Genomic DNA, 26,238 nt, shown 5'->3' with positions numbered 1-26,238 from the left:
ATCTATTATGGGAGGAGCTTAAAGTTATATATGTTTTCATTCAGAAGCTTTTTTTTCTTTTTCTTGGTCTTTTTTTTTCTTTTTTCTTTTTTATCTTTATTTGAATTGGGACAGTGCACATTAATCAACATGTGTTTCTTCAACATGTAAATGTGCCGGAGTTTGCCATATAGGCTAATTTTCATCTGTAGTCCCATGGCAGGTTGATGTCATGACAGACGGACAAACACAGGCACAAACATACAGAAAAAACACCATCACAGAGACATAAAAAGACAGTGAATGATGAATGATAACAATAAATATGTAAAAAGTAGGTAAATGTTCACAGATGAAAGATCGGAAAGGGACAATACACAAAACACCACAATCTTCCACACAGCAAGACATGCATCAGTGGTTGGTGACTGTAGACCATGTTGTGTTCACATGTCTGATTGTCCAAAAGCCACTTCTTCACAGAGTTTCTAAAAGTGTGGAGTGAGGTCAGGTTCCTCAGTTCTGTTGGGATCAGGTTCCAGGAGTGAGCTGCACGTACTGAGAAGGCAGATTGTCCAAAAGAAGTCTTTCTAAATGGGATTTCACAGTCTCCTCTGCTTGATGAGTGTGTTTGTATTTACATTCAGCTGTATAAACTCCTGTGATGGGGGCGGGGCAAGTTAATGTGGTCTTGTTGGCCTGAGAACAGCTCGTCAAACAGTAATTAATATGCGAGAGAATTGTGGCATTTAGGTACAAATTTGAAGCATCAGTCGTTAAGTTATTTCTAATATGTTTAAAATTCACTAAATTGAATTGAATTTCTGACAATCTTCAGGGGTTCAGACAGCACAAACCTTACTACTGCATCTACCTGCAGATGCATTATGGTTCTTGTAGTACAGGGGCCAAAACCGCCGCTCCACCACAGAACCTCTGACCCTCAAAATGATTTTGAGGAATCTTATTGCACAAATCAGAGATCAAATGCCTGTTAAAAGTTCTCTAGCAATGTTAACAAAACTGTCAATTCCTTTACAATATCTAGGCAGACGCCCATTTAAACCATATATGATGGTCAGCCGTGGCATTTGTAGAAAGTGATGCTTTACTTTAGCCTACAGTTCGAGAGTCCGGCCCTTCGTCTTATAATGATAATGAAAATCATCCCTCCACCAAGCAAACTATACGATCCTATAAACAGAACAACACGTTATTAAATTATTCATTATTTATTTGTACATTAATATGAACATGTTTTGTGCAACAGAACACAACACACAACACTTGCCAGTTCAGCGTTGTGCCGATTGCGTAATAGTTACATGGCAACATTTGATCTTCGGACGGACCTTTACAACATACAAACCACAACCACAAACACAGAAATATTGCACACAAAGTCTCAAACATGGTACAGCAGTAGCACACCCAGGAGGACGTCACTTAATAAGTCTTGAGCTTAAACACTTTGGAAAGAGGTGCTTTGGCACTTGAGTACATCAGATAGGATTCCCCTTTCCAGGTGAAAAACTCCCAGTCACTGCATCCAATCGTCGGGAGGAAGTGGACAGGAACAAAGCCTTCATAACCCTGCCACCTAAAGAAAGAAAAGGGAGGGGGTCAAGCTGTGGATAACAATACGTTAATCTCTTAACTCACTGGCTTCAGGGCCTATACAGGTTTTGTTTTCATGTGTGTCTTTTCTTTTAATATGGAACATCATTCTAGGGCTCAGAGTAAAGTCAGTAATAATAATAATACCAGCATTTGGCCAGTTTACTCGAGTCATGTCAGCCTCTGAATGGTAGTGAAGGTGATTTAAGTGCAGAAATGCGCAGTTTTGCAGGAGACAACCTTGGAAATGGGATTCTTTCAACATGCATGAGCAACAAACAAAACTGGTTTTCGACATAGCAGAAGATATTTACCTCGAAATGTTTTAAAGCAGTACTAAGTAACTCATGCCCCTAGAGGCCATAAGCGCCACTGCAGGTGTCGTAGCATGTTGCAATTTTTCACTCATTAATTGTCCGTGAGAGTAAATACTATGCTGACGGAAAAGACAAAGGGACAGAGGGATATTGTGCATCCAATTACACAATGGAGATCATTTTTTTTCACTCAAACTTGGCTGTAAATACTGTTTAAGTGGCGCTCGTCCTCAGTTAGCTTTGCCCGTTAGCATGTTATCTTCTTCTTCGTGACTCCATTAGTGTGTATTGGTGGCTCCGACCCGGTGGCAGTGAAGTTGCAATTGTGCTTTTCTGGCCAGAGACACCAGGGGGAGATGAAAGACCCCCCCCAATCATCCCATCAACACTTGTATCACCATCGGGACTACGGCAAGGACTTATTAAAGGTGCACTGCGTAACATTTTGGACTATACTGTTCGCGTCAGTACAAAACATGCTCCTAATGACCAGCTCCAGTGAAAAATCAAAGAATGGATTTGGATGGGAACCTAACCTACATTCTGAAAAATTCTACTGACTTTAGTCGACATCTCCATGGAAACGAGCTGGAGACGTACCCACTCCCGGTAAAGTTATGTCTTCTCTTAGGAGAGCTGAGCCGCTTACAGCAAAATCACATGTTTGTTTGAGGTATTTTTCAATGCTGAAAATATCTGTCATCAAATAAAAGTATGTATTTCAATGTTATCTTTTGGGTAAAATTCTACGCGGTGTGGCTTTAAGGTAAACAAGTTACTCAGTACTGCCTTAAAGGAATAGGCCACCGTTTTTACATACTGAGATATGTTCTTACCTTAGCTTTGACGAGTTCTTTAGGACCTGTCTGAGTTCTTCACCCGTAAACACAGCGCGACGGCGTTAGCATTTAGCCTCTCCCTCTCTCCTCTATAGCTCCAAAACAGGTCAAGATAGAAGCTACCAAGCTCTTCCACGTTTTCCCTATTTAAATATGGTTACGTGAAGTGTTCCACTACAAAGTATAATTACACAAAATTAAACAATGTGGATTTTCTAAGCGGATAAAAGGGGGAACTATAATGTAAGGCGTAGTAATACCAGGAGTAGTTTGGCATCCGCACAGTAAAGTGAAGATTACTGCGCAGTAAAGTGAAGATTACTTTAATTAGCTTCTATCTTGACCTGTTTTGGAGCTATAGTGGAGAGCAGGAGAGGCTAAATGCTAACGCCGTCTGTGTTTACGTGACTGAAGGCACGGGTGAAGACTAGACAGGTCCTAAAGAACTCGTCAAAGCTAAGGTAAGAACATATCTCAGTATGTTAAAACGGTGGCCTATTCCTTTAACTAAATATATTTTCATGTGATGTAGCTACAGTAAATCCAAGCAATCGTTCTTATTATTATCAAAACACTTCACTTAATCCATGCAACACGGCTTGTCTTTGCTCTATTGTAATCCTTGCTTCCAAACACATCATAAATCTACGTTACAGGGATTAATTGCACGTCACACAATGGCGAGCACTAAGTCAGAGGGCGCCTCCCATGAGCGAACACAGCGAGCTGACACGACATGTACCTGTAGAGAATGCTGTTGAGAGAGTAGGATTCCCCGCTGAAGGAATTGGCCACGACCAAAAAATGTTCCTCCCCGAGGCTGAAGAACTCCCAGTCCACGGCGCTGCAGACAGACGGGAGTTACGAGCTGACGACAGGTGTAGGTTCCCGCACTATCTCTTTTTTTCTGCTTTACCTGTAGGTGGTGATGTCCTGGAATCGGACGAACATGCGCGCGTGCATGTCCAGTTCGTAAATAGTGGAGTTGATGGCGTAGCGCCCGTGTCCGCTGCCAGCCAGCCTGTGCCCGTTGGCGACGACGAGGAAGACTCTCCCGCCGATTTGGAACATTTCCCAGTCGGTAGCGCAGTATGTCTGGGAAAGGGGATGAAAGGGAATTCTGTGGTTAACAAGTGGCAATAAAGAATACGACGACGACGTGGCGGCAACGTGATGAAAGATCTTAGACCCGTTTTGTCGGCCTTAGCTTTCAAATAAGGCGTCACACTGGTCTATAGGCTGTAAGCTCCAGTCGAAAAGCTTTTAGATTTGGGTAGAGCTGAACTGGAGAGAATGCGCTCGGGTAAGGGTTTTTCCTCATGTCGTCAGATTTTTTTTCCATCATTTTTTTGTTGGGTATTCAACTCATTTTTGTAACTTTTTTGTTATTTTTTGTCATTTTTTAAATCATATTTTTTGTCTTTTTTTTGTCTTTTTTTTTGTCTTTTTTTTTGTCTTTTTTTCTCACATTTTTGTCACATTTTCGTCATTTTTTGTCACATTTTTTGGGTCATTTTTTGTCCCTTTTTTGTTTTTTGTTTTCAATTTTTTATCACATTTTTGTCACATTTTTGTCATTTTTTTGGGTCATTTTTTTGGGTCATTTTTTGTCACATTTTTTGGGTCATTTTTTGTCCCTTTTTTGTTTGTTTTTTTCAATTTTTTATCACATTTTTGTCACATTTTTGTCATTTTTGGGGTCATTTTTTGTCACTTTTTTATTTCATTTTTTGTCAATTTTTTCTCACATTTTTGTAATTTTTTCTCACATTTTTGTCACATTTTTGTCATTTTTTGGGTCATTTTTGTCATTTTTGGGGGTCATTTTTTGTCACTTTTTTTTTCATTTTTTTGTCAATTTTTTCTCACATTTTTGTAATTTTTTCTCACATTTTTGTCACATTTTGTCATTTTTTGTCACATTTTTGTCCTTTTTTTGGGTCATTTTTGTCACTTTTTCATTATTTCGTCAATTTTTTATCAAATTTTTGTCATTTTTTCTGTCAATTTCTTGTGACATTTTTTGCCACTTTTTCATCAATTTTTCGTCACTTTTTTGTCAATGTTTTCTCACTTTTTCGTCACATTTCCATCATTGTTTTCGTCTCAGTTTTGTCGCTATCTTCACAGCTTTTTGTCCCAGAAGCTTTTGGACTGGGGTAAAGCCAAACTGGAGAAAACGTGCTCGGTTCAGGTGGGGAGTTAAGGGGTTAACAGATAAATCACACATCTAATTGCAGCGCTTGTCAGAAAAAATGCAACTAGATAAGACTTTCCAAAATCATACAGCCCTATATCAATCACTGAGCCCAAACACCTAAATGAGCTGGAAGTGTAAACAAAGCCAGACTAACTTTGTTTTCCTTTAATAATTTCAGGCGATAAATTACCAGCCGCCTCTGGCTACACTTGTAGGTTTCATCTCCTCTCGTCGGAGTTCCCCCTAAATTACACATCCTCTTATGGTTTCTGTGCAGCTATCAATGTGTCACCACTCGTGCTTTATGTGTGGCCAGCGTGATCATTATCCGTCATGTCAAAGCACTGCTGCATCTCCAGCAATTTGAATACTATTTTGATCTTGTCTATTAAATGCCCATTTGTCTTTTATGGAGCTTTAATCTCGTCTCAGGTGCGTGTCTCTTCCTTCAGCGTACAGGCAACAGACATTTTCATTCCTCTCTAATAATCAGCGGAAATTAAATACGAGCTTGTTAAAGAAAAGTCCAAATCTGTAAGGCTTTGATATCACTCTATTAGTGTTGGTTTTGACTGTTTTGAACGCTCTATAGGGCCGGGACTTTTTCCCCCCCGTTAATTCATTACATAAGGTTTAAAAATATGAATCAGAATTAATCACACTTTACTTTAGCAGGACTTTTTCAGTTTCCTATTTCCTTGCTTAGTGCCGAACACCGCACAACGGCAAAAACAGTTTACTGTGAAACATGTTTATTCACGCGGTTAAGCCGACATAAATTCATTTTAAAAGATCATTCTCTAATGTCTTGGGGCAGGACATAATAAATCAATCTGCGATTGTCTTTAAAGTGTTTGAAATGATTACACATCTGCATCTAAAATATACCTAAACCCCTAATAAATTATGCTTAAAGGGACTATACGGAATTAAAAAATGTTAAAATTAAGTATTTTCTCCCCCTACATGTTTCAACAATGTCCTAATGTGTAGAATGACTTATTCACCACTCACTCAAAAAGGTGTTAATTTGGGCCCGAATTGCCGCCATGCACGAGCTTAATATAGAAGGTGCAGTTACACTTACGACCTGAGGTGGCAGTAGTGAGTATAAAAATGGCCAACTTGCATCTAGCCCCTTTAAATGCAGTTAATTGGGACAAATTAGGCCCATAATGAACTTTTTTACTACTAAAAAAAAGAGAGCACCGCGTCGCTCCGAGATCATAAACTTGGAAGTAGCATCAGTGCTAAAAACAATTAGCCTGGTGGAGGCTAATATTGTGAACATGGACAAATCACTCTGCTTCCTGAATGCAAACATGTTTATAGGCTCTTTCCTGCAAAGAATTGAGAAGTTTGGAAGGCAATAAGAAAGTTAGGAATAAGCTTCGCCACAATTAACAATTTTAAATGAACAATCTACGTTTATTCCGTTTGCAAACAGGAGAAATTATGTAGGCTACAGGAACTTCAAGTAGTTGTGTGGTCCATACTTATTCCTAACTTTCCTAGTGCAGTGATATTATCTGGAATCTTGGTGAGGTTGAGTTTATCAGCACGTTTTTGTCTTTCAAAGGGGAAAGTGAAGCGGTACACTACTTTGATGCTAACAACAACTAGCCTGCAAACAGCGGTAGGCTAATTAAAAGTTACTTCAAGGTTAGCGATAACCGGAAATGGCTTAGAATACAACATACATAGCGCACAGCAGTTTTTTTTCCCCCACAAATGTCTATGAATACAAAATAATGCAGTGGGGTAAAATAGATTATTACTTATTCTATTTTACACGGCTCTAGGAACCGTTTCGCAAATGAACAAAGGTCCAGATCTGCTTATGGGAAGTTAAAGGAATAGTTCACCAGTTTTCCATACTGAGATATGTTCTTACCTGAGCTTAGACGAGTTGATGCGTACCTGTCTGGTCTTTGCGCGTGCCCTCAGTCGCGCAAAACGAAGCAAGATGTTGTTAGCATTTGGCCTCTCCCAATGTATTCCTATAGCTCCAAACGGGGTGAAGTTGGCAGCTACCACGCTCTTCCACGGGCACAGACAAAGACCGGACAGGTACGTATCAACTCGTCTCACCTTAGGTAAGAACATATCTCGGTATGGAAGAACTGTGTGCCGTCAGTCATGCAAAACGACCAAAGATGTTTTTAGCATCGGCCTCTCCCAGTATATTCCTGTAGCTCCAAACGGGGTGAAGTTAGAAGCAACCCCGCTCTTCCACGGGCATGCGCAAAGACCAGACAGGTACGCATCAACTCGTCTAAGCTCAGGTAAAAACATATCTCAGCATGGAAAAACGGTGAACTATTCCTTTAAATATGTACGATTTGGAGTTATTTGATTGAAGAAGAAGAAGAAGAAGAAGAAGAAGTAGAAGAAGAAGAAGAAGAAATCACATTCATATTGTTGCATGCGGATCTTGCATGGATGGTAAATGTGTCCCTTCTGTTCCATTATTGCTCAGCTTTTATTAGTAAACCAAATTATATAGAGTCGTTGTTCAACAGCTGCTTTATACTTGTTTTTTCTTTTGTTTTGGTCAGCGAAAAATAATCCTGTTGTCAAAAGCTACTATGACATATAAGTCCCCTCCGGCTGTGAGATCAAATAGACTTTTATGACGGCACACACCTTAATAGTCTGGAACACCTGGAAGCCGTCATTGACCCACACATAAATGACAGAGTCCACAGACGTTGTCACCCCATCAAAGGCATTGGCAACCACCAGAAAGTGGTAGGGCCCCACAGTAAAGAACTCCCAGTCGTAGGCTCCTGATGTGGGCAGCCGCTGGTGAACCTCAAAGGCCTTCGCTAACCTGTTCCACTTGTAGATCAGGCTGTCTATGGTGTGGTTGTTTCCTAAAGGGCAGACAAAGCAGGTTCTAATGGAAAGTACAAATGCAATTCAAAAGGCAGCTGTGAGGGAAAACGTAAATAAAAACACCACAAAGGAGCTTCATGAATCAAAACATTTGAAAGAAACAAATCGTTTTGAGCGAGACCCCATTGGCCCTCCAGCAATGGAAAAGTTCGTTTCAACTTTTTTTAATATAATAATAACTCTAACCCATGATGAAAACTATGATTAACCTGTACTTGCCATTCCCGCTAATCAGGGGTCTAGGGTTAGGGTTGTTATGATGAGGGTTAGGGTTGTTATGATGAGGGTTAGGGTTGTTATGATGAGGGTTAGGGTTGTTATGATGAGGGTTAGGGTTGTTATGATGAGGGTTAGGGTTGTTATGATGAGGGTTAGGGTTGGCAAATGTGATGGAAGTTGTGTTTCACTCACACAGATCTTACACATAGTTTTAGAATCTAGTTGGATATCACAATGGCCTATCACACTGGCATTAAAAAAAAAAAGGCTCTAAGGTCTCAAGTCAATACACTTTGAGATTTGGATATCTCTAAACTTAACCCCAAGTCTAAGGTGGCAGGGAACAGGTTAATGCTTACCACAGGCATTACTCCATCAAACGTACAGAATTAATAGATAAACATGCATTCCAAATCACAGCAGGGACTTTGATATCGTCGACAGGACTGGGTGGATTAAATTGCAGACGTTTTGTGTCTAGAACAGAACAGGGATTTACAACCAGTAGCTCTCCAACCCTTTCTCGGTAGCTCACCAAAAACACTTTCTACATTTCCACTTGCACTTGATGACTCACTTATTTGATGCTTTTTCGTTTTGTTCTGAACCGGCTGAACACAATCTGAAAGCATTTGGGTCAATAGAGTAAAGTATATTCAATACATTTTCTTTGAAATATCTTGGCTGCTATTTCTCCAGGGCTAACTTCTTAAAGAGGGGGTATTATGTTTTTTTCAATCACAGAGCACCAGTCTTTATCACACTACAATGATGATGAAACCTTCTGTTGGTCTGCAAATGCAGTAAATTAGAATAACTGCCTTGTATAAAATGTCTCTCTCAAAATGGCTGTAGTGAATGTCTTGAAATAGGCCTCTGTCTCTTTAAGAACCTCTGAGCCTTTCAGACACGCCCCCTCCACACGCTGTCTGTGGCATCAGTGGGGAGGGGGTTCTGCTGAGGAGCAGTGGTTGGTTACTCGGCTGGTGACGAAAGCTCGGGGGCGTCTCCAGGAGGTGGGGGCGTTCCTAGGAGGACTCAGGCAAACCTATCCCTAAAATGGCCGCCATCAGAGTTTTTACAGATTACTCCAAAATACGTGAATGTGCCAAGGCAACACTTCAGGCATGTTTTTAATGAGGGAATGATATAATAACATGATGTAAAGCTTGAAAAAGTTGATTTTGCATAAAACCCCCCCTTTAAAATATAAATAGCTCTCCGTTTTTATAGCGTAAAAGTAGCTCGCCAGGTATAAAAGGTTAACCGCTGATCTTGATGCTTCTTCTCACTCTCGTAGTCAAATGTCATACAGGATAAACACACACGTGAGAGGCCTACTAATGAGGGGAGGGGTCGGGAGTGCTATAACATAGCCTGGCCAGCCAGACTACACACTTTTCCTGTTGTTTACAAAGACTTGTAGTCTGGGACCAGGTGTGGTCCGATGGGTGTGATTCACAAACATATTCATATCTTCTTCTTAGTAATAAAAGAGAGGAAATTGAAGAACATTTGTGGCCCCGCCAAACCCTCTAAGTTGATCACATGGAAAAGCTTAGGCTGGCACATTCTTTTTAAGAAGCGTTACATTTAAGGAGATGTTTTACTACTGGCTAATTCTGTCTTCCTGTACTTACAACATGGTCCGTGATTGGAACGCTAAAACACTTTTTGAGATATGATTGGCTGTTAGCAGAGTTCCAGACGGTCCTGCTTCTGAACAGAGACATAAAGCAGGAGTGGCTGGCCCGGCTAGCACTAACCACGCCTATTTAATAAGATAAATAAGATGTTTGAATGTTTGAATAACACGGTCTGCTGACTGTGGAGATTAAACGCGTGGAAGCTACATGTGAACAGAGAAACTGTCATAGAGCAGATGCCATCGAGTCATCCGGTTTTAAGGCAAGCAACCATCCCGGTAAGCTAAACCCCCGACTACCTAGGGGCTGGTCCATATCATGAAACGCAACCCCCGGCATGTTGCTGACCTGTTCTGTGATTGGCCACGGCGAGGTAAGTGTGCTGGTTGATGGAGAAGGCCTCCCAGTCACGTGCACAGTGAGTGTGCAGCGTCTGCAGATGCACAAATCTCCTCCTCTTCCTGCTCCACTTGTAAATCACAGAGAAGTCCGGCTCCACCTCAGCTCCCGATGTGTCGGCACCACCTCCGAAGTTTGAGACCACCAGGTACGACTGAAGGGAGGTTGACATAGGAAATCATTGGTTCACTGTAGACTCATTCTCTACGATGTGGTCTGACAGCAGCTAAAGTTAAGTGTAAACCACTCTGCCACAATCTGTCCATTCTCTGACAACAACATGTCCCGGCAGTGCACCGTAACTGCTCCTCTTTGCAGTTCTGTTTTGTGTGTGTGGCTGCAGTTCATCACAGCTACACCACAAACTGACTGGTAAGGCTCATGAGTAATGTTTAATGGACAAGTTTTCTACATATAAATGAAGACAGACGACTTAGGAGTTTACTCTGGCACAGATTTTCTTTGTGAGTGCCAGGGCCGGTTTTTCCTATAGGAAAACTATGCAAGTTGCTTAGGGCCCCCGCAGCCACAAGGGCCCCACATCCCAGTCAATCTACGGTGTTGTTTCGCTGATTAATCAACTCGTTGTTACGGGCATACAGTATTTGTCTCAAAGATGAGTTGAATCCGCACGGTTCTCATGCGCGCAGTTACTTACAGTAACTCTGGTTCTCTGAATGTGCACAGTCTAAAACGAACTGGGCGACTCACAGGCTAATTCTCAGTGGTCAGACAGAAATAACCGTCAGGTGCAGGTTTCAGTTGTGACAATTTACCTTTTAAAAAATTGGGAAATAGACTACAGTCGTCCTAAATCCCAGTCTCACAGTGGATTAGTGGTTCTCACACAGAGGGGCGGGGCCTGAATTGAGGTCATTATTTTCTCCTGCTGCCCAGCACTACTGCACAGTGGAACTGTTGTTGACCGTAAATGGTTCGCTCTTCGGGAAGTAACCATGGGATGCGAACTGTAGGGCCCCCGTGTGGATTTTTGCTTAGGGCCCCAGAAGGGCCGGCACCGGCTCTGGTGAGTGCGATGCTTTGAGGCGTTCTAAGTCCTCACTGACTTGTATTTTTGTCTGTCGTTTTTGACATCGACAATACGACGTGAATCAGACTTTTACACTCAGCTCCCTCGCCAACAACTTTCTTACTCTTACTTGAGTGGTTACTTGGGTTGCCCTTTCAAAATCATTTGAAAGCAGAGAGTACTTCGCCCCAGTCGCCTTGTCCTGCTTTGTTTCCATCCCCATCCTCACGTCCTGTCCCCCTATCCTCTTACTTACTTACCCTCTTGCCTATTCGGAAGTGTCTCCAGGCCAGGGCTCCGTGCGTGCTGATATTCTGGTAGAGCTGGAAGCCCGAGCGTGTCCACAGATACAGAGCGGAGCCAGAGGCGGGGGAGCGCTGAGCCAGGGCAGCCATGACGCCCACACCCGCAACCTGAAACACCTGCGGGACCCAGCACAATGGCATGACGTGCTGTTTGGAGCGGTGTTATAGGCAGACGTCACTGACCCCTGCCCTGTTATTTTCTTGCATTATGTTGCGTGACACGAGATGCACAACAAGAGGCCGACTAGAGTTCACAATGTCTATTAAGCTAATAATACCTCGATGTCGTTGGTCTCCGAGCTCGTGGTGAGGACCTGCTGTTCCAAGATGTAGTCGAGTCTTTGGTGATCTGGAAGAGAGAGGTTTTGATTAATGCATAATTGCTGCTTGCTTATAAACCGGCTTTTGGGGCACCTGGGTATTGATTTTTTTTTTTAAGCATGGGGAATGAACGAAGATAAAAACAAGATACAACCCACCATTTTTGGACTGTAAGCTTGGCAATGGAACAAGCAGTATATCACTTAGAATAAGAGAAATGAAGGTGTACACTTTAAAAAAAAGAAAAACAACGCTTGATATGAGACACAAAAAACCTGCTTGTTCCATCAATACCGATGCATGTCTTTGATACCGGTACTTTAATGATACTTGGTTTACAAAACCAATACCTGAACAATACTTTTTTCAATACCTATACTAAAATATTTGTCATGTAGAACCATAAGCATGTCAATTTATTATTATTATACTTTAATGCTGTCTCTGCTTCAAAACTGTAAAGATATATATATATTTTTTTTACGTACCTGCCTTCGATACATTTATTTTTTTGATACCAGTAGTGCCTAAACTTGTATTTCGATACCATACTGGTATTGCGTAACGGTACCCAGTCCTATCCATGAGCAATCATCCAAATCTACTCAAAATTCTCAAAATTCAATTTCTTATCTAAGATTATTATTTTTTCCTATATACCGAGGGCAATTCTGGGTTGTATTAGTTAAGCAAACAAAATCTAGGAAATTCAAATCTGTAGAAGAAGAAATAACTAACTAAACATGATTAACCAACTACGTCCTGCATGAATTAAAGGTCCTATATCATGCAAAATTGACTTTTTGGAGCTTTTAACCATGTTGTTATGGTATTTCTTTATCAAAAACACCCCAGAGTGTTTTTTGGCTTCATTCACGTAGTTCTCAGCAATCCTCCTGAATCCTGCTCTCTGAGCAGCTGCTCCGTCCTCTGCTGGAAAACCACTGAGTTGTGACACTCTGACGTTTTTTACGTCATAGTGTCAAACAGGAAGAGCCCGACGTCTGTAATGTAATGCCTTATGGTCTGATTTTAATTTATAAAACAGCCTTTTCATTATTTCTGTTGTAAGAGTAAAGAAATAAAGTAAAAAAAAATAAAAATAAGTGCCCGAGGCATCCGCGCTGCCCCTGTGGACAAAACAACACACCCCTTGAGCGTCTGAACAGATGCACTGAAAGTTGTGAAGAAGGAGCTCTTTCTAACCTCCTTTGGACACCTGTTCTTCTTTCTTACCTAAAGAAAAGCGTGTTTGGCAGAGAGGTGCAGGACTTTATTCAACCTTCCTAAAGAAGAGGCCACTCGCCCAGAAATGGGAATTCCTTTCCGGGATTCGGCGACTATCACCAAAATAGTGTTTTTTCTGTGACTGTCTCTGATGGATGCTTGGTAAACCTTCGCCAGAATTAAAGTGGATTAACTTTTATAACCAATGTGAGTCCCATAATGTAAAGACCTGATGGAGCGGCCAGGACAGAGCGGTGAGTCAATTTACGAAGCTGTGATGCAGATGTCAACTCTTTGTAACTGCATCATGAAGTAACTACACTTATTGCTGCAATATTTATCTTTTTTTTACTGCTAATTTTGCATGGGCGAATAAGCTCGGAGAGAGGGGGCGGAGTTAACTGATGATAATCGATGCATCGTGTCTCTCAGGTTTGCAAAATACTTATATTTCTCATAAAAAATAGTACTCCATAGTGTTAGAGGCACAATATAACATATAAATGCCTATAGTTTACTTTGAGTGATACAGATCCTTTGAGTAAAATAGTGCAGCATTTTTGACAAGGGCTCAAACCTTTAATCATGTGTCCCATTTAAAAAAGGGAAGACAATGATTTTTACAAGGCATTACTTCAAGATAAATAGTTCCAAACCCTGTAGCATGGTGATCCACTGAGAGCCATCACACAAGTACAGGCCTTTCTTCAGTGGGCTGAACCACAGCTCGCCCTGGGACTGTTGGGAACACGGTCGATCCAGCCCCACGGAGATACGCGTCTCTGAAAGAACCGTGTACAGGGGAAATACATTTATTTAGACAGCAGTGTTTCAGATAAAAAGCAGATACGTATAAAACCCATGTGCAGTTTACCATGTGCCGCCCTCGTGTCCTCAGCCTCTCGTCCCACGATGAGAGGCAGGTCTAACAGTTTGGGGGGCACCGAGAGGGCCGACAGGTGGGGCTCCGAGGAGGGGCAAATGTGGCCGGAGGCGTCTGATCCGGGAACTAGAACCAACTGTCTCAGCATTCCCTAAAAAAAACCAACAAAGAGGCATTTATTATTCCACTAATGCAACGCGGCTTAATAATTCATAGCTATTGTCTCACTGAAAAAAGGCCTTTCCACCTTCCCCGGCTCGCGATGTGGAACCTGGAGCCGTGGATGTTGAGCGCCGAGGGGAACGGCTTGGACGGAACTCTGTCAGGGATCAGAGGTCAGATTAGAAGTGATAACTGCAAACAATGTGTCGTCGACTAATGACAACGGCCCACTTCAGTAAATCTCTGGCCATTGTAGGTAACTTTGTATTGTAGTTTGAGTCTGGTTGGAGGAAAAAGCGTTACTCCACCCCACGTACTTCCCACGTGAATGCGCTATAGTCTGTTATATCTGTTAGCAATCTGAGTATCGATTTCTCATGTTTTTGTTTTGTCTTGTTGTGAAAGAGGACCGTATTAGTCCAGTGCTCAGGTCTCTGCATTGTATTTCATAAAGTTTCATCAAATTATTTTCTCACACGAACTTTGAATTTATGTACAAAACAAGCTCTACACATAAACTTATCTCGCCTTGCCTTTTGGCCAGGTCACTATTGTAAATCCAAATTGGTTTTCAAACTTTTCAATTGTTTCACTCAGATTAAAGGTGCGTGTGTGGTTAGCTGGTCTCACAGCAGCCAAACGAATACTTGCTTGTAGATGGAAGACGCCACACTTGGTCACCATGCAAAAATGGCTTAGTGATTTCTTAGATTTGGCAAAACTGGAACAATGGGCCTCACAAATGCATAATGCAAGGTCAAAAAATATAATTTTCTGGGACAAAGTATTTACTGCTATAAATTGAACGTCTACATCCTTGATTTCACCGCTGTAATTTTACTATTGTATCTCCGCATCTATGTGTCTGTTTAATCTTGGTTCTTTCAATTAAGGGTATGAAACGGACAGTACAAATAACCATCGAATGTGAACTCTGAATTTTGTCTATAGAAAATACCATGGGGTCAGGTTCCAGGGGTGGTGGGGGATGGGGGGCAGGAGTTGGGTCCCAATGGTTGGGGTGGGGTAGCATGCCTATATGTGCTATATGTATATAATTTTTTTCGTGTGCATCTCTCGCTGTACGATATACCAGTGTTAATTTTGACAACATATTTTAATTTAGTTTTAGTCTTAGTCTTTTGACTAAAATGCAATGTAATTTTTGTTGAGATTTAGTTGAAAAAATCTTTTAAATTTTAGTCTAGTTTTAGTCGACTAAAATTGCATGTCAATTTAGTCGACTAAATTTAAGACTAATTTAGTTGACTTTGCATTGATAATATTCATTATAATCATGTTTAATCTTGTTCCTCTGCTTCATGGAGCTGCTCCACATGAACAAAGCTCAGAGCTGATCCTTTGGCAGAGAATTTACATGATATGAGGCTCTTTCAGACGGTCAATAGAAGCCTGGATGATTTTAGTCTCTACTTCTCATTTTTATTTAGTCTTATTTTAGTCGACTAAAATATCTGGACATTTTAGTCATAGTTTTAGTCTCATGAAAAACTTTTAATTTAGTTTTAGTCCTATTTTAGTCACAAAAATATCACTTTGACTAAAATTAAGACTAAATATTTTAGTCGATGAAATTAACACTGCGATATACATGCTGAATATGTGGATGTCACCCCTACACTTTAATGGAAAATCAATAAAAAATTGATCACAAAAAAAAAATTAAAGGTGCATTATGGAACTTTTAAAGCGAACTTGACATATGATAGACCAGATTCACAATGCACTTGACTTTACAGCATGATGGCGCACAGCAAGAGGGTCCCGGGTTCAATTCCCACCTGGACGGGGCCTTTCTGTGCGGAGTTTGTTTGTTCTCCCCGAGTTTGTGCAAGTTTCCTCCGGGAGCTGCGGTTTCCCTAAAGACATGTACGTTAGGGTGTGTGTGTGTATGTGAGAGTGAGTGGCTGGTGGTGGTCGGAGGGACTGATGGCGCAGATTGGCAGCCTCATGCTTCTTTCAGTCTACCACACACACACTCCAAGTTTTGGAGTTGAAAATAAGGGATATTGTCTGGCACCCTCTGCGAGCCGTCCCATCGCCAGTGCCAAGCTCCGAGATGGGGTCAAATATGGCGGTTTACAGGTACACTATGTAACCTCGTGACAACTGCCACCCGGGCCACTGCAGGTGCCATTTCTCACGAGTGGCAGAGTTCATTTTTGGAGGGGCAGAGAATCTTTTATTATAACTATTTTGTTATAATACGAGAGATTTACGGGATAACACTAATTATAGCCAAAAATGTCTATCACGGGGCACTATACAAATAAAGTCCTTTCCTGTACTGTTGTTGGAAAGCACTTGTTCAGGATGGTTCTTATTCAAAAAGGGCACCATTTTGAAACAATATTATAATTATGTATCTATATGCACAGCTCTGTCGGTGTAGAGGCCGTTTTAAGTTGCTGGTGCACCTTCTTTTTTAGCCTGCCAGAGGGAGTTTCCGCTAAAAAAAAAAAAACTATCCATCAAACTCTGTCAGGACACTGTGTTATGGCCGTGGGCTAAAGTCAATTTTGGAGCAGGGCCATTGTGCTGCGTCGAAAGATATGCTTCACCTCAAGGGGTTTTTCAAAACAGGAAGGACGAAGAAGAGCAACAAACAGCTTACATTTCCACCGGAGGTTTGCAGTCCGACGTGAGCCGCACGGAGCCGCCGCTGACGGCGAGTACGAGCGTGTGCCACCGGCCGTCGGCCAGGCCCGGCGTCCGGAAGGCCAGCCGCTTGACCTCCCCGTGGGGGTCTTTGTACAGGAAATGCAGGCGGTTTTTGGTGTGCCGGAGTCCCAGGAGGAGGTGTCCGCGGTCGCCTGTGGTCACTTGTCTCTCCTTGGCATCTTCGGCGCTGCTCTTCTCCAAATGATTGAGCTTGTTTTTCTTGATTCTGGCTTTCGCTGAACTGTTCGTGTCCATCAGAGAGAAGATGTAGTCGTTTCTCTGCAAAGGAAAGGCACAGATTTCTTACCTGTGATCCGTCATTTATTACTTCAAACACTGAATGATATTTATTCTTTGACTAAAATGTGAAACTAAAGGGTGTGAGCATGCCAGGCTGTTATTAGAAGTATTGGGAGTATGGGTACAAAGATCTTACTTCAGCCTACTCCATTTAGGCTCTCATGACAACAACAAACAAGTATGTGATCGCGCTCTTGATACTGTTCAGGTGTGATGAAGGTCCATACGATGAAGACGGTTAGTGTTAAAGAGGGGGTATTATGCTTTTTTCAATCACATAGCACCAGTCTATATCACACTACAATGATGACCAAACCTTCTGTTGGTCTGTAAATGCAGTAAATTAGAATAACTGCCTTGTGTAAAATTGCTCTCTCAAAATGGCTGTAGTGAATGTCTTGAAATAGGCCTCTGTCTCTTTAAGAACCTCTGACCCTTTCCGACACGCCCCCTCCACACGCTGTCTGTGGCATCAGTGGGGAGGGGGTTCTGCTGAGGAGCAGTGGTTGGTTACTCGGCTGGTGACGAAAGCTCGGAGGCGTCTCCAGGAGGTGGGGGCGTTCCTAGGAGGACTCAGGCAAACCTATCCCTAAAATGGCCGCCATCAGAGTTTTTACAGATTACTCAAAAATACGTGAATGTGCCAAGGCAACACTTCAGCCATGTTTTTAATGAGGGAGTGACATAATAACACGATGTAAAGCTTGAAAAGGTCGATTTTGCATAATACCCCCCTTTAAAAGGCACTTCAGAGAAACATAAAGGACTGAAAAGGTCTTTAAATTGCAATATTTGAACAATATATCAACAATCTAGCAGTGTAACAGTGAATCTAATTGCATTGCTTTAGATGCAATTAGATCTAATTGCATTCCAACATTTCCGCCAAATTCGTTTGTGAAACCGATTGGCATTCACAACAGTCCAACTTAAAACTACTGCAGTTTTAGGAAAATTAAGGTGATTTCAGTGGTTGGTACAGACTTAAAGGAATAGTCCACCGTTTTACATACTGAGATATATTCTGACCTTAGCTTTGACGAGTTCTTTAGGACCTGTCTGATCTTCACCCGTGCCTTCAGTCACGTAAACACAGCGCAGACGGCGTTAGCATTTAGCCTCTCCCTCTCTCCTCTATAGCTCCAAAACAGGTCAAGGAGTAATTTGGCATCCGCACAGTAAAGTGAAGATTACTGCGCGGATTTCAAACTACTCCTGGTGTTATTACGCCTTACAATATAGTCCCCCCTTTTATCCGCTTAGAAAATCCACATTGTTTAATTTTGTGTAATTATACTTTGTAGTGGAACACTTCACGTAACCATATTTAAATAGGGAAAACGTGGAAGAGCTTGGTAGCTTCTATCTTGACCTGTTTTGGAGCTATAGAGGAGAGAGGGAGAGGCTAAATGCTAACGCCGTCTGCGCTGTGTTTACGTGACTGAAGGCACGGGTGAAGATCAGACAGGTCCTAAAGAACTCGTCAAAGCTAAGGTAAGAACATATCTCAGTATGTAAAAACGGTGGCCTATTGCTTTAACAGAACAGGGCTGTGCATTGCAATGCTATTTACAAAGTAAAAACGGCAGAGAGCTACGCAGGCCTTGAGCGTACATGAATGACAATAATGGGATTAGAAAATATGAATTTTGTTGTTTCCTAATCTCTTACCCCTGCCATAACCCAGTACATTTTGGATAGAGTGACGCCTCATTTGAAAGCTCAGGCCTACAAAACGGATCTAAATGGATCCTTTTCTTCACTTTGTTGCTATGTTGTCGTCACTTTTTTCACATTCTTCTTCCATTTCATTTTTGTCACTTTTCTGTTGCATTCTCGTCGCACTTTTGTTGCTTCTTTGTTGAGTTTTTGTCACTGTTTTGTGGCTTTTTCGTCATTTTTTTGTGTCACACTTTCATCGGTTCATTTTGGTTCATTTTTTTTGTTTTCACCCTTGATGTTTTTGGCCCTATTTTGATGCTTTTTCTCAACAAGCTTTTAGATTTGGTCAATGCCAAACTGGAAACAATGCATTCGGTTAAGGCAGGAGGTCAGCGGTTAAAGGAACAGGCCACCGTTTTTCCATACTGAGATGTGTTCTATACCTTAGCTTAGACGAGTTGATGCGTACCTCTCTGGTCTTTACGCGTGCGCTGAGTCACACAAACACCAAAGATGTTGTTAGCATTCCGCCTCTCCTCCTCTCCTCATGGACCCAAACAGGGGTGAAGTTAGAAGTGACCCAGCTCTTCCACATTTCCCCTATTTAAATACGGTTATGTGAGTAGTTACACGGTGTAAGAATAGTTACACAAAATCAAATAATTAAACAGCAATAATACCTTAGGAGCACTTTGACGTCCGTGCAGTAAAGTCGAAGCGCTCCTATGGTGTTATTACGCCTTACAATATAGTGGGAAATGTGGAAGAGCTCGGTCGCTTCTAACTTCACCCCTGTTTGGGTCCATGAGGAGAGGCTAATCGCTAACAACATGTTCGGTGTTTTTGTGTGACTGAGCGCACGCGTAAAGACCAGACAGGTACACATCAACTCGTCTAAGCTCAGGTAAGAACATATCTCAGTGTGTAAAAACGGAGGCCTATACCTTTAAACCTCTTAACTCCCGCCGGAACCGAGAGGATCTTTTTCCTCACGTCATCAGATTTTTTTCCCATCATTTTTTTGTTGGGTATTCAACTCATTTTTGTAATTTTTTGGTCATTTTTTTGGTCATTTTTTGTCACATTTTTGTCATTTTTTCATCCATTTTTTATCAAAATGTTGTCATTTTTTTGTCATATTTTTATCAAATTTTTGTCACGTTTTTTTGTCACATTTTGTCACATTTTTGTCATTTGTTCGTCAATTTTTTGTAAATTTTTGTCAATTTCTTGTCAATTTCTTGTCAATTTCTTGTCAATTTCTTGTGACATTTTTGCCACTTTTTCATCAATTTTTCACAGCTTTTTTCCAAAAGCTTTTTGGACTGGGGGTAAAGCCAAACTGGAGAAAATGTGCTCGGTTCAGGAGGGAGTTAAGGGGTTAATACTTCATGCTTACGTTCATGGAAAAATCAAAACAAAGCAAAAAAAGCCAGCCTGTAGATTTGCATTTTACCTGTGGGTATTCAACTAATTTTTGTAACTTTTTGGTAATTTTTTTGTCATTTTTTGTCACATTTTTGTCATTTTTTCATCCATTTTATATCAATTTTTTGTCACATTTTTTTGTCACATTTTGTCACATTTTTGTCATTTGTTCGTCAATTTTTTTGTCAATTTCTTGTGACATTTTTGCCACTTTTTCATCAATTTTTCGTCACTTTTTTCTCACTTTTTTGTCACATTTCCATCATTGTTTTCATCTCAGTTTTGTTGCCATTTTCACAGCTTTTTTCCATAAGCTTTTGGACTGGGGGTAAAGCCAAACTGGAGAAAATGTGCTCGGTTCAGGAGGGAGTTAAGGGGTTAATACTTCATGCTTACGTTCATAGAAAAATCAAAACAAAGCAAAAAAAAAAAGTCGCCCTGTAGATTGGTATTTTACCTGTGGGTCAGTGCGAGTGACGGACAGTGTGACCACCACGGAGAACTGTTGGGGGAAGAGGTGACAGTCGGGCAGCAGGTCCGAGGAGGGGAAGGACATGGAGAGATGAGGGCTGGAGAAGCGCAGTCCTCTCACGCCTTCAGCCTGGTCCAAGTGCACCCCTGGAACCAGCCTGGAGGTGTCCCGCTCCAGGACAAAGGACAGCAGATCCAGAGGGACAACGCCTGGAGAGAGAGAGCCAAGACAACAAATGGACTGACTATTAACACTGAGGAGACCGAGCTTTCCCAAAGTGGTGCTAAAGTAAGAGCATTTATGCTTCAAATACTACTCAAGCAGAAGTAAGAAGTGCTGATTTATAAAACTGCTCTTAGGAGAACAGTTTCTTAAAAGGTTTTTCAGGGAAATGTACTTGACTACATTGCTTTTAACAGTAAATGACTCATGGAGGAGGTAAGGCTGATGAGTACGAGTGTGGTGAAGCTGCCGAGTTGGAGAAGCACAATCTCATGACATCAGCAGGTGAAGGGGAAGCGTTTTGAGCTCTTGAGAAGACGGAATACGCTTCAGGTATTTTGCGCAAGGGAACCACATAATAGCACGGTTAAAGGTTTACAATATGGGCTGCACCAGGACTAGACTGCCCTATAAAGCTCGTCTGTGGCGTGTGTGTAATAGAACATAATAAGACGTAATAGTGCCGTGAAAGGGCTCACTGAAATAGCTGACATTTTTGGATGATGAAGCACGACTAATGGCTGGGAGGAGCTGCTGTAAAATAATCAATGAATTGATCCCTCCGCATCATAAGTGCCCTGCGGTGCGAGAACAGGCCTGGAGGGAGTGGAGCAGACTTTCAGAAGGACAAGCAGCACCAAAGACATTTTAACGTGCCATGACAGGCCGTAAAAATAAAAACCCTTTACAATGGCAAGGATTACAGTGCATCCATAGAAACAGGATAGAGATTTTCATTTTGAAATATTAGAGAACATAATAAGCCCGACTATAGGCCAACTTTCTGCATAACCAAGAACTAAAGTTGAGAGATGTGATCCTGCATTTGTGCTGCAAGAGTGAATTTCAGTTGAACACAATATGAAAAAGAAACGGGTACATTTTATTTCACTTCTATGAACCATATTTTTGTACAATAGGTTACTCCTTACTCACACTACTTTTAAAATAATAATAACCCCCCTCAAAAAAAAAAAAAAAAAATAAACGCAAAAATTGACTTACAACATCCACTCCTATTTGATCTGACGTGTAAACCAGATCCAGCCAGGGCCGCATGTTGACATATGAAAGCCTTGAGCAAAATTCTGCCAGGGGATCCGTTGATTTTTTTTTCCTCTCACTATCACTTGTACAGAGTAATGTCTTTTTGCATTATACCTTAGACCAGTGGTTCCTAGAGTGGGGGGGGGGGGGGGCTCAGAGACACTAAGGGGGGCCCCAAAAGCTCATCTTCAAAGCAAGTACTTTGAAAAAATATACTGAAAGGAAATGTAATAATAATAACAGTAATAATAATGCATCGGTTTTATATAGCGCTTTTCTGGACACTCAAAGACGCTTTGCATTGCATTGTTCATTCACTCCGTACTTACTGGTGGTAAGCGACTATTGTAGCCACAGCTGCCCTGGGGTAGACTGATGGAAGGGAGGCAACTAACCAACCACTCACTACATTCACCAGGCTTCTTGGTGTTACCAAACGGGCAGCCATCCAAGTACCGACCAGGCCCTTCCTGCTTTGCTTCCAAGGTCTGACGGGCGTAACAAAGGTATGGCCACACATACATGTACAATTATTTGGTACATTATACTGCTTTAAGCCAGTGTTTAACCGACAGTCATTGCTAGATGTTGCTTTTTTTAAATCAATTGGGCAATTTGTTGGCCATACCGCCTTTGCTCTGCCCAATCCCGTCAGATCTTGGAAGCTAAGCAGGGAAGGGCCTGGTCGGTACTTGGATGGGAGACCGTTTGGTAACACCAGGAAGCCTGGGGTGAATGTAGTGAGTGAGTGAGTGGTTGGTGGTGGTCGGAGGGGCCGATGGCGCAGACTGGTTGCCTCGCTTCCGTCAGTTTACCCCAGGGCAGCTGTGGCTACAACAGTAGCTTATCACCACCGAGTATGGAGTGAATGAATAATGACGACAATGTAGCGCTTTGAGAAACTTGTTAATACAGGCTTGTAAAGCGCATTACAAGTGTAAGGCATTATTATTATTATTATTATAAAGGAGTTAAAACATAAAAAATCATTTCTCCACATTGGGGCGCGGTGAGACACTGCAGGTGAATAGGGGGAAAAAATTAAATTTACAGATATCAATTTGACACTTTTGCTGTAGATCACTGGCATAAATGTGAGAAAAAAAATAAATTGCAAGTTTTTTGTCATTTTATCTTTTCATATAAGAACAAGGTGTTTTATGCCTAAACATGTCCCAGAGTTCCCATCTTTTCGGCGACGAAATCTGAATAATGGATAGAGCTACATTCAAATTTATGGTTTCATTTTATTGATAGATGAGTTGCCAAGACTTTCTCAGAGGGGATTTTGGATTTCTTGTTTAGTTTTAAAATAAGCTGTTTTTTAGTGGAAAAATTTGTAAAAAAAATAATTTTCGCTTTATTTTTTGACATTCAAGACTCAATAAATGGGGCTTAGGGATTAAATAATAAAAAATCCCTCTGAAAAAATCTTCCAAATATTGTTCAGTCCAAGGCTGGAAAATTTGAAGTCTTTAGGTCCAACTGACGTGGACATAGTGTCGCCACAATGGCAGAAAAATGTGTTTTGAGAAAAAGGCCCTTTAAATTGCATTGTCCCATATAAGTCTATGGGGGAACATTGAATCAGCGCAATATTTAAACATGTTATTGTGAAGATTAGGCATATTTTCTGTTTCCGGGTGAAAGCTTGTATGTTCAGAGACCAATTTGGCCCAAAACCTGAAAACTGAAAAAATGTAGTTTTGTCTGTAGTGTCTCCCCTTAACGCTAGATCCGCCTCTGCCTTCAGTGCTCACCAGGATGGGTTTTTATAAATGTCATTCCACAGAGCGCACTCAGACAGTTGGAATGATTGAAAAGAATGTGAGCTGCAGGGCTTTCCCAGGTCTACCTGAAACCATTCAGCATGCCCCGATAATCATTAGCTCCATATCAGATGAAGGGAGACAAGTGCCGTTTGCAGCGATAGGCAAGGCTAAGCAAGTGTGCAGGACCCCAGATCAACAGCGAGGCTACAGGTAATACAGCATCCTCTATCTATCTATCTATCTATCTATCTATCTATCTATCTATCTATCTATCTATCTATCTATCTATCTATCTATCTATCTATCTATCTATCTATCTATCTACTTTTGATGTTCTGCTTATAAACCAATGGTTGGGTCCGAATGTCCACCCTAGTCCCTATAGTCATTATATACAGGTGAAACTCAGAAATTTAGAATATCGTTCATTTATTTATGCAATTCAACTCAAAATGTGAAACTTATATATGATGCAGACTCATTACATTTCAAGTCTTTGTTAGAATGTTGATGATTATGGCTATTTTCAAAATATTCAAATTTTTCGAGTGATAATAATCAACACATTCAAACAAAAAAAGGCTACATATCTCACTTTTAATGAGTCCTATGTTAGCTTAATTGTTGAAGATGAATAACAGAAATGAATTCCCCCTGCACGTGCTGTAGTCCCACCATCCCCATAATAATTACTTTACTAATTACTAATTAATTACAAATAAGTAGAGAGTTTAATGCCATATTGACCCGTTGCTGGTGGGGCGGTCACACTGGGGGCCCGCGCAGTGACCCATGGAGCTATTTTTTACCCGGAAAACATGAATATATCTTCCAAATGACGTGCCATAAGACAAACCCTATTCCCTCTAACCCTATATAACCCTATAAAACACATGATCAAACATCTAAAGATCTGCTAAATATTGAAATATATATTATCAAACAAAAGGAATGGAAAATTTGAGCCAAAACTGCAACTAAATAAATAAATGTTGTCGAATGCATGCCATAAAAATAATCAAACGTCACTATTTTTTTAGTTACTTTGAATGTTTATGTTAGTATTTTCTGTTTGAATTTTAGTGTAGTAAAACCAGCAAACTTTGTAGTTCAGCCCTTTACAAACACACTTCAAAATCTACTTTTCTGCAAATGGGGGCCCCCGAACAGGATTTTGCGCATGGCCCCGCGCAAAACTAGAACCGCCCCTGCTTGACACCGCAGAGGAACGGACCACGATCTGAAAAAGTAGAACAAGCCGGGACTTACCATCACACCGTCTCCACGAGGCTGCACTGCCGTCTGCGAGCGGAAACCCCACCAGAAAGAGCCGCAAAAACGTGAGCCGCAACATGGTTCAGTGGCCTCCGTCTCCGTCTCATCCGTGCGTCACAGTCCGGTCACTCCAGTCCGAAAGCATTATCTAAACCCAAGGCCAATTTGGAAACGTTGCCCTCGCATCGGAGCGCGCTCGTGAGCATTGGGGAGGTCGGGGTAGGAAAGTGGAGGATGTGGAGAGAGGAGGGAGGAGATGGGCTCTTGTGCGGACAGCTCTACACCTGCAGCTCCTTTTAAACCATGCAAATCACTTAGCGATCTGTCACTCACGCGCCAGGCTCTGCGAACGCCTCCGTGACATCGCTCCAAGCTCGAGGGCGCAGCTCCAAAGCCACGGAGTCTGCAGGTCTGCCGAACACAAAGCACGCTGGGAACTTTGAAAGCATAGAAAAAGTAACTGACATCATGGCTGAAGTAGTTCCACAAAGGCTATAGGTTCCTACTTTGAATTAGTTTGGACACATTACAGTAGATTATTGCTGCCTTAAACTATTTTATGTAGATTAGCCCCTTTTTAGTCAGTATTAGCACACACCATTCACAGAGAAATAGGCTGTATTTAGACAGGGGCGGACTGGGACTGAAAAACAGCCCTGGACTCTGACCAGCCTGGCCCAAATTAGCGTAATTGTGCATTTCCACAAATACATATTTTAACCTCTGACCCCCCGCCTTAACAATAACGAGTGCATTTTCCCCAGTTCGGCTTTTTATTATTATTTTTTTTGATTTGGTATCATCAGCAAAAAGAACGGGAAAGGTGGTCGTAGAAACAGAAGCAAAATCATTCATATAAATAATAAATAATAGCGGTCCCAAAATTGAACCTTGTGGTACACCATACTCCACGGAATTCCTTTTAGATTCATGTTTTTTTAAACTGGGCTTTACCCAAATCTCAAAGCTTCTCGACTGGAGAGCAACAATATAACGCTTAATTTGAAAGCTAAGACCTACAAAAGTGGTGGAAACTTTTCGTCACGTCGTCACATTTTTGTCATATTTTTGTTGGTTTTTACAATTATTCTTTCTATCATCATTTTTCTATCATTTTTTGTCCGTGTTTTTCTCATGTTTTTGTTGACTTTTCATCCTCCTTTTGTCGCTATTTTGATGCTTTTCTTTTTAGCTTTTAGATTTGGGTAAAGCTCGGTTAAGGCGGGACTGGTGGCCCTAGAGCCAGTGGCCCCTCTGTGCTCTTCCAGAATGGACATATGGCCAGTCCGCCCCTTTATTTAGATAGTATTTACAGATGATGGTTCGTACTTTGACC

General features: G+C 41.4%; 1 protein-coding gene across 1 annotated transcript; it reads right to left on the bottom strand.

Annotated features, from left to right (window-relative positions):
• Positions 1–1,318: 1,318 nt before the first annotated feature.
• LOC306975605 (thrombospondin-type laminin G domain and EAR repeat-containing protein-like) lies at positions 1,319–25,032 on the bottom strand. Its single transcript, XM_079573204.1, has 13 exons — positions 24,897–25,032; positions 20,572–20,795; positions 16,678–17,003; positions 14,109–14,199; positions 13,872–14,031; positions 13,654–13,779; positions 11,728–11,798; positions 11,405–11,566; positions 10,064–10,268; positions 7,599–7,828; positions 3,669–3,847; positions 3,495–3,596; positions 1,319–1,579 (listed from the first exon to the last, which is right to left on the bottom strand). Exons 1-13 carry the CDS (start codon positions 24,979–24,981, stop codon positions 1,426–1,428), a joined length of 2,115 nt encoding a protein of 704 aa, XP_079429330.1. The 5' UTR covers positions 24,982–25,032; the 3' UTR covers positions 1,319–1,425.
• Positions 25,033–26,238: the final 1,206 nt, after the last annotated feature.

The sequence above is a fragment of the Gobius niger genome (genome assembly GCF_951799975.1).
Source record: "Gobius niger genome assembly, chromosome: 16".
Taxonomy (NCBI): Eukaryota; Metazoa; Chordata; class Actinopteri; order Gobiiformes; family Gobiidae; genus Gobius; species Gobius niger.
Note: the sequence above shows the minus strand (reverse complement) of the source record. Positions and strands in the feature narration are given on the sequence as shown.

Excerpts from the sequence above, each read along its gene's own strand:
- LOC306975605 (XM_079573204.1), bottom strand. The coding sequence starts at position 24,981 with ATGTTGCGGCTCACGTTTTTGCGGCTCTTTCTGGTGGGGTTTCCGCTC. Across the intron at positions 14,032-14,108 it reads GGTGGAAAGGCCTTTTTTCA|GGAATGCTGAGACAGTTGGT; the intron begins GTGAGACAATAG and ends GGTTTTTTTTAG. Across the intron at positions 13,780-13,871 it reads GGACACGAGGGCGGCACATG|AGACGCGTATCTCCGTGGGG; the intron begins GTAAACTGCACA and ends CGGTTCTTTCAG.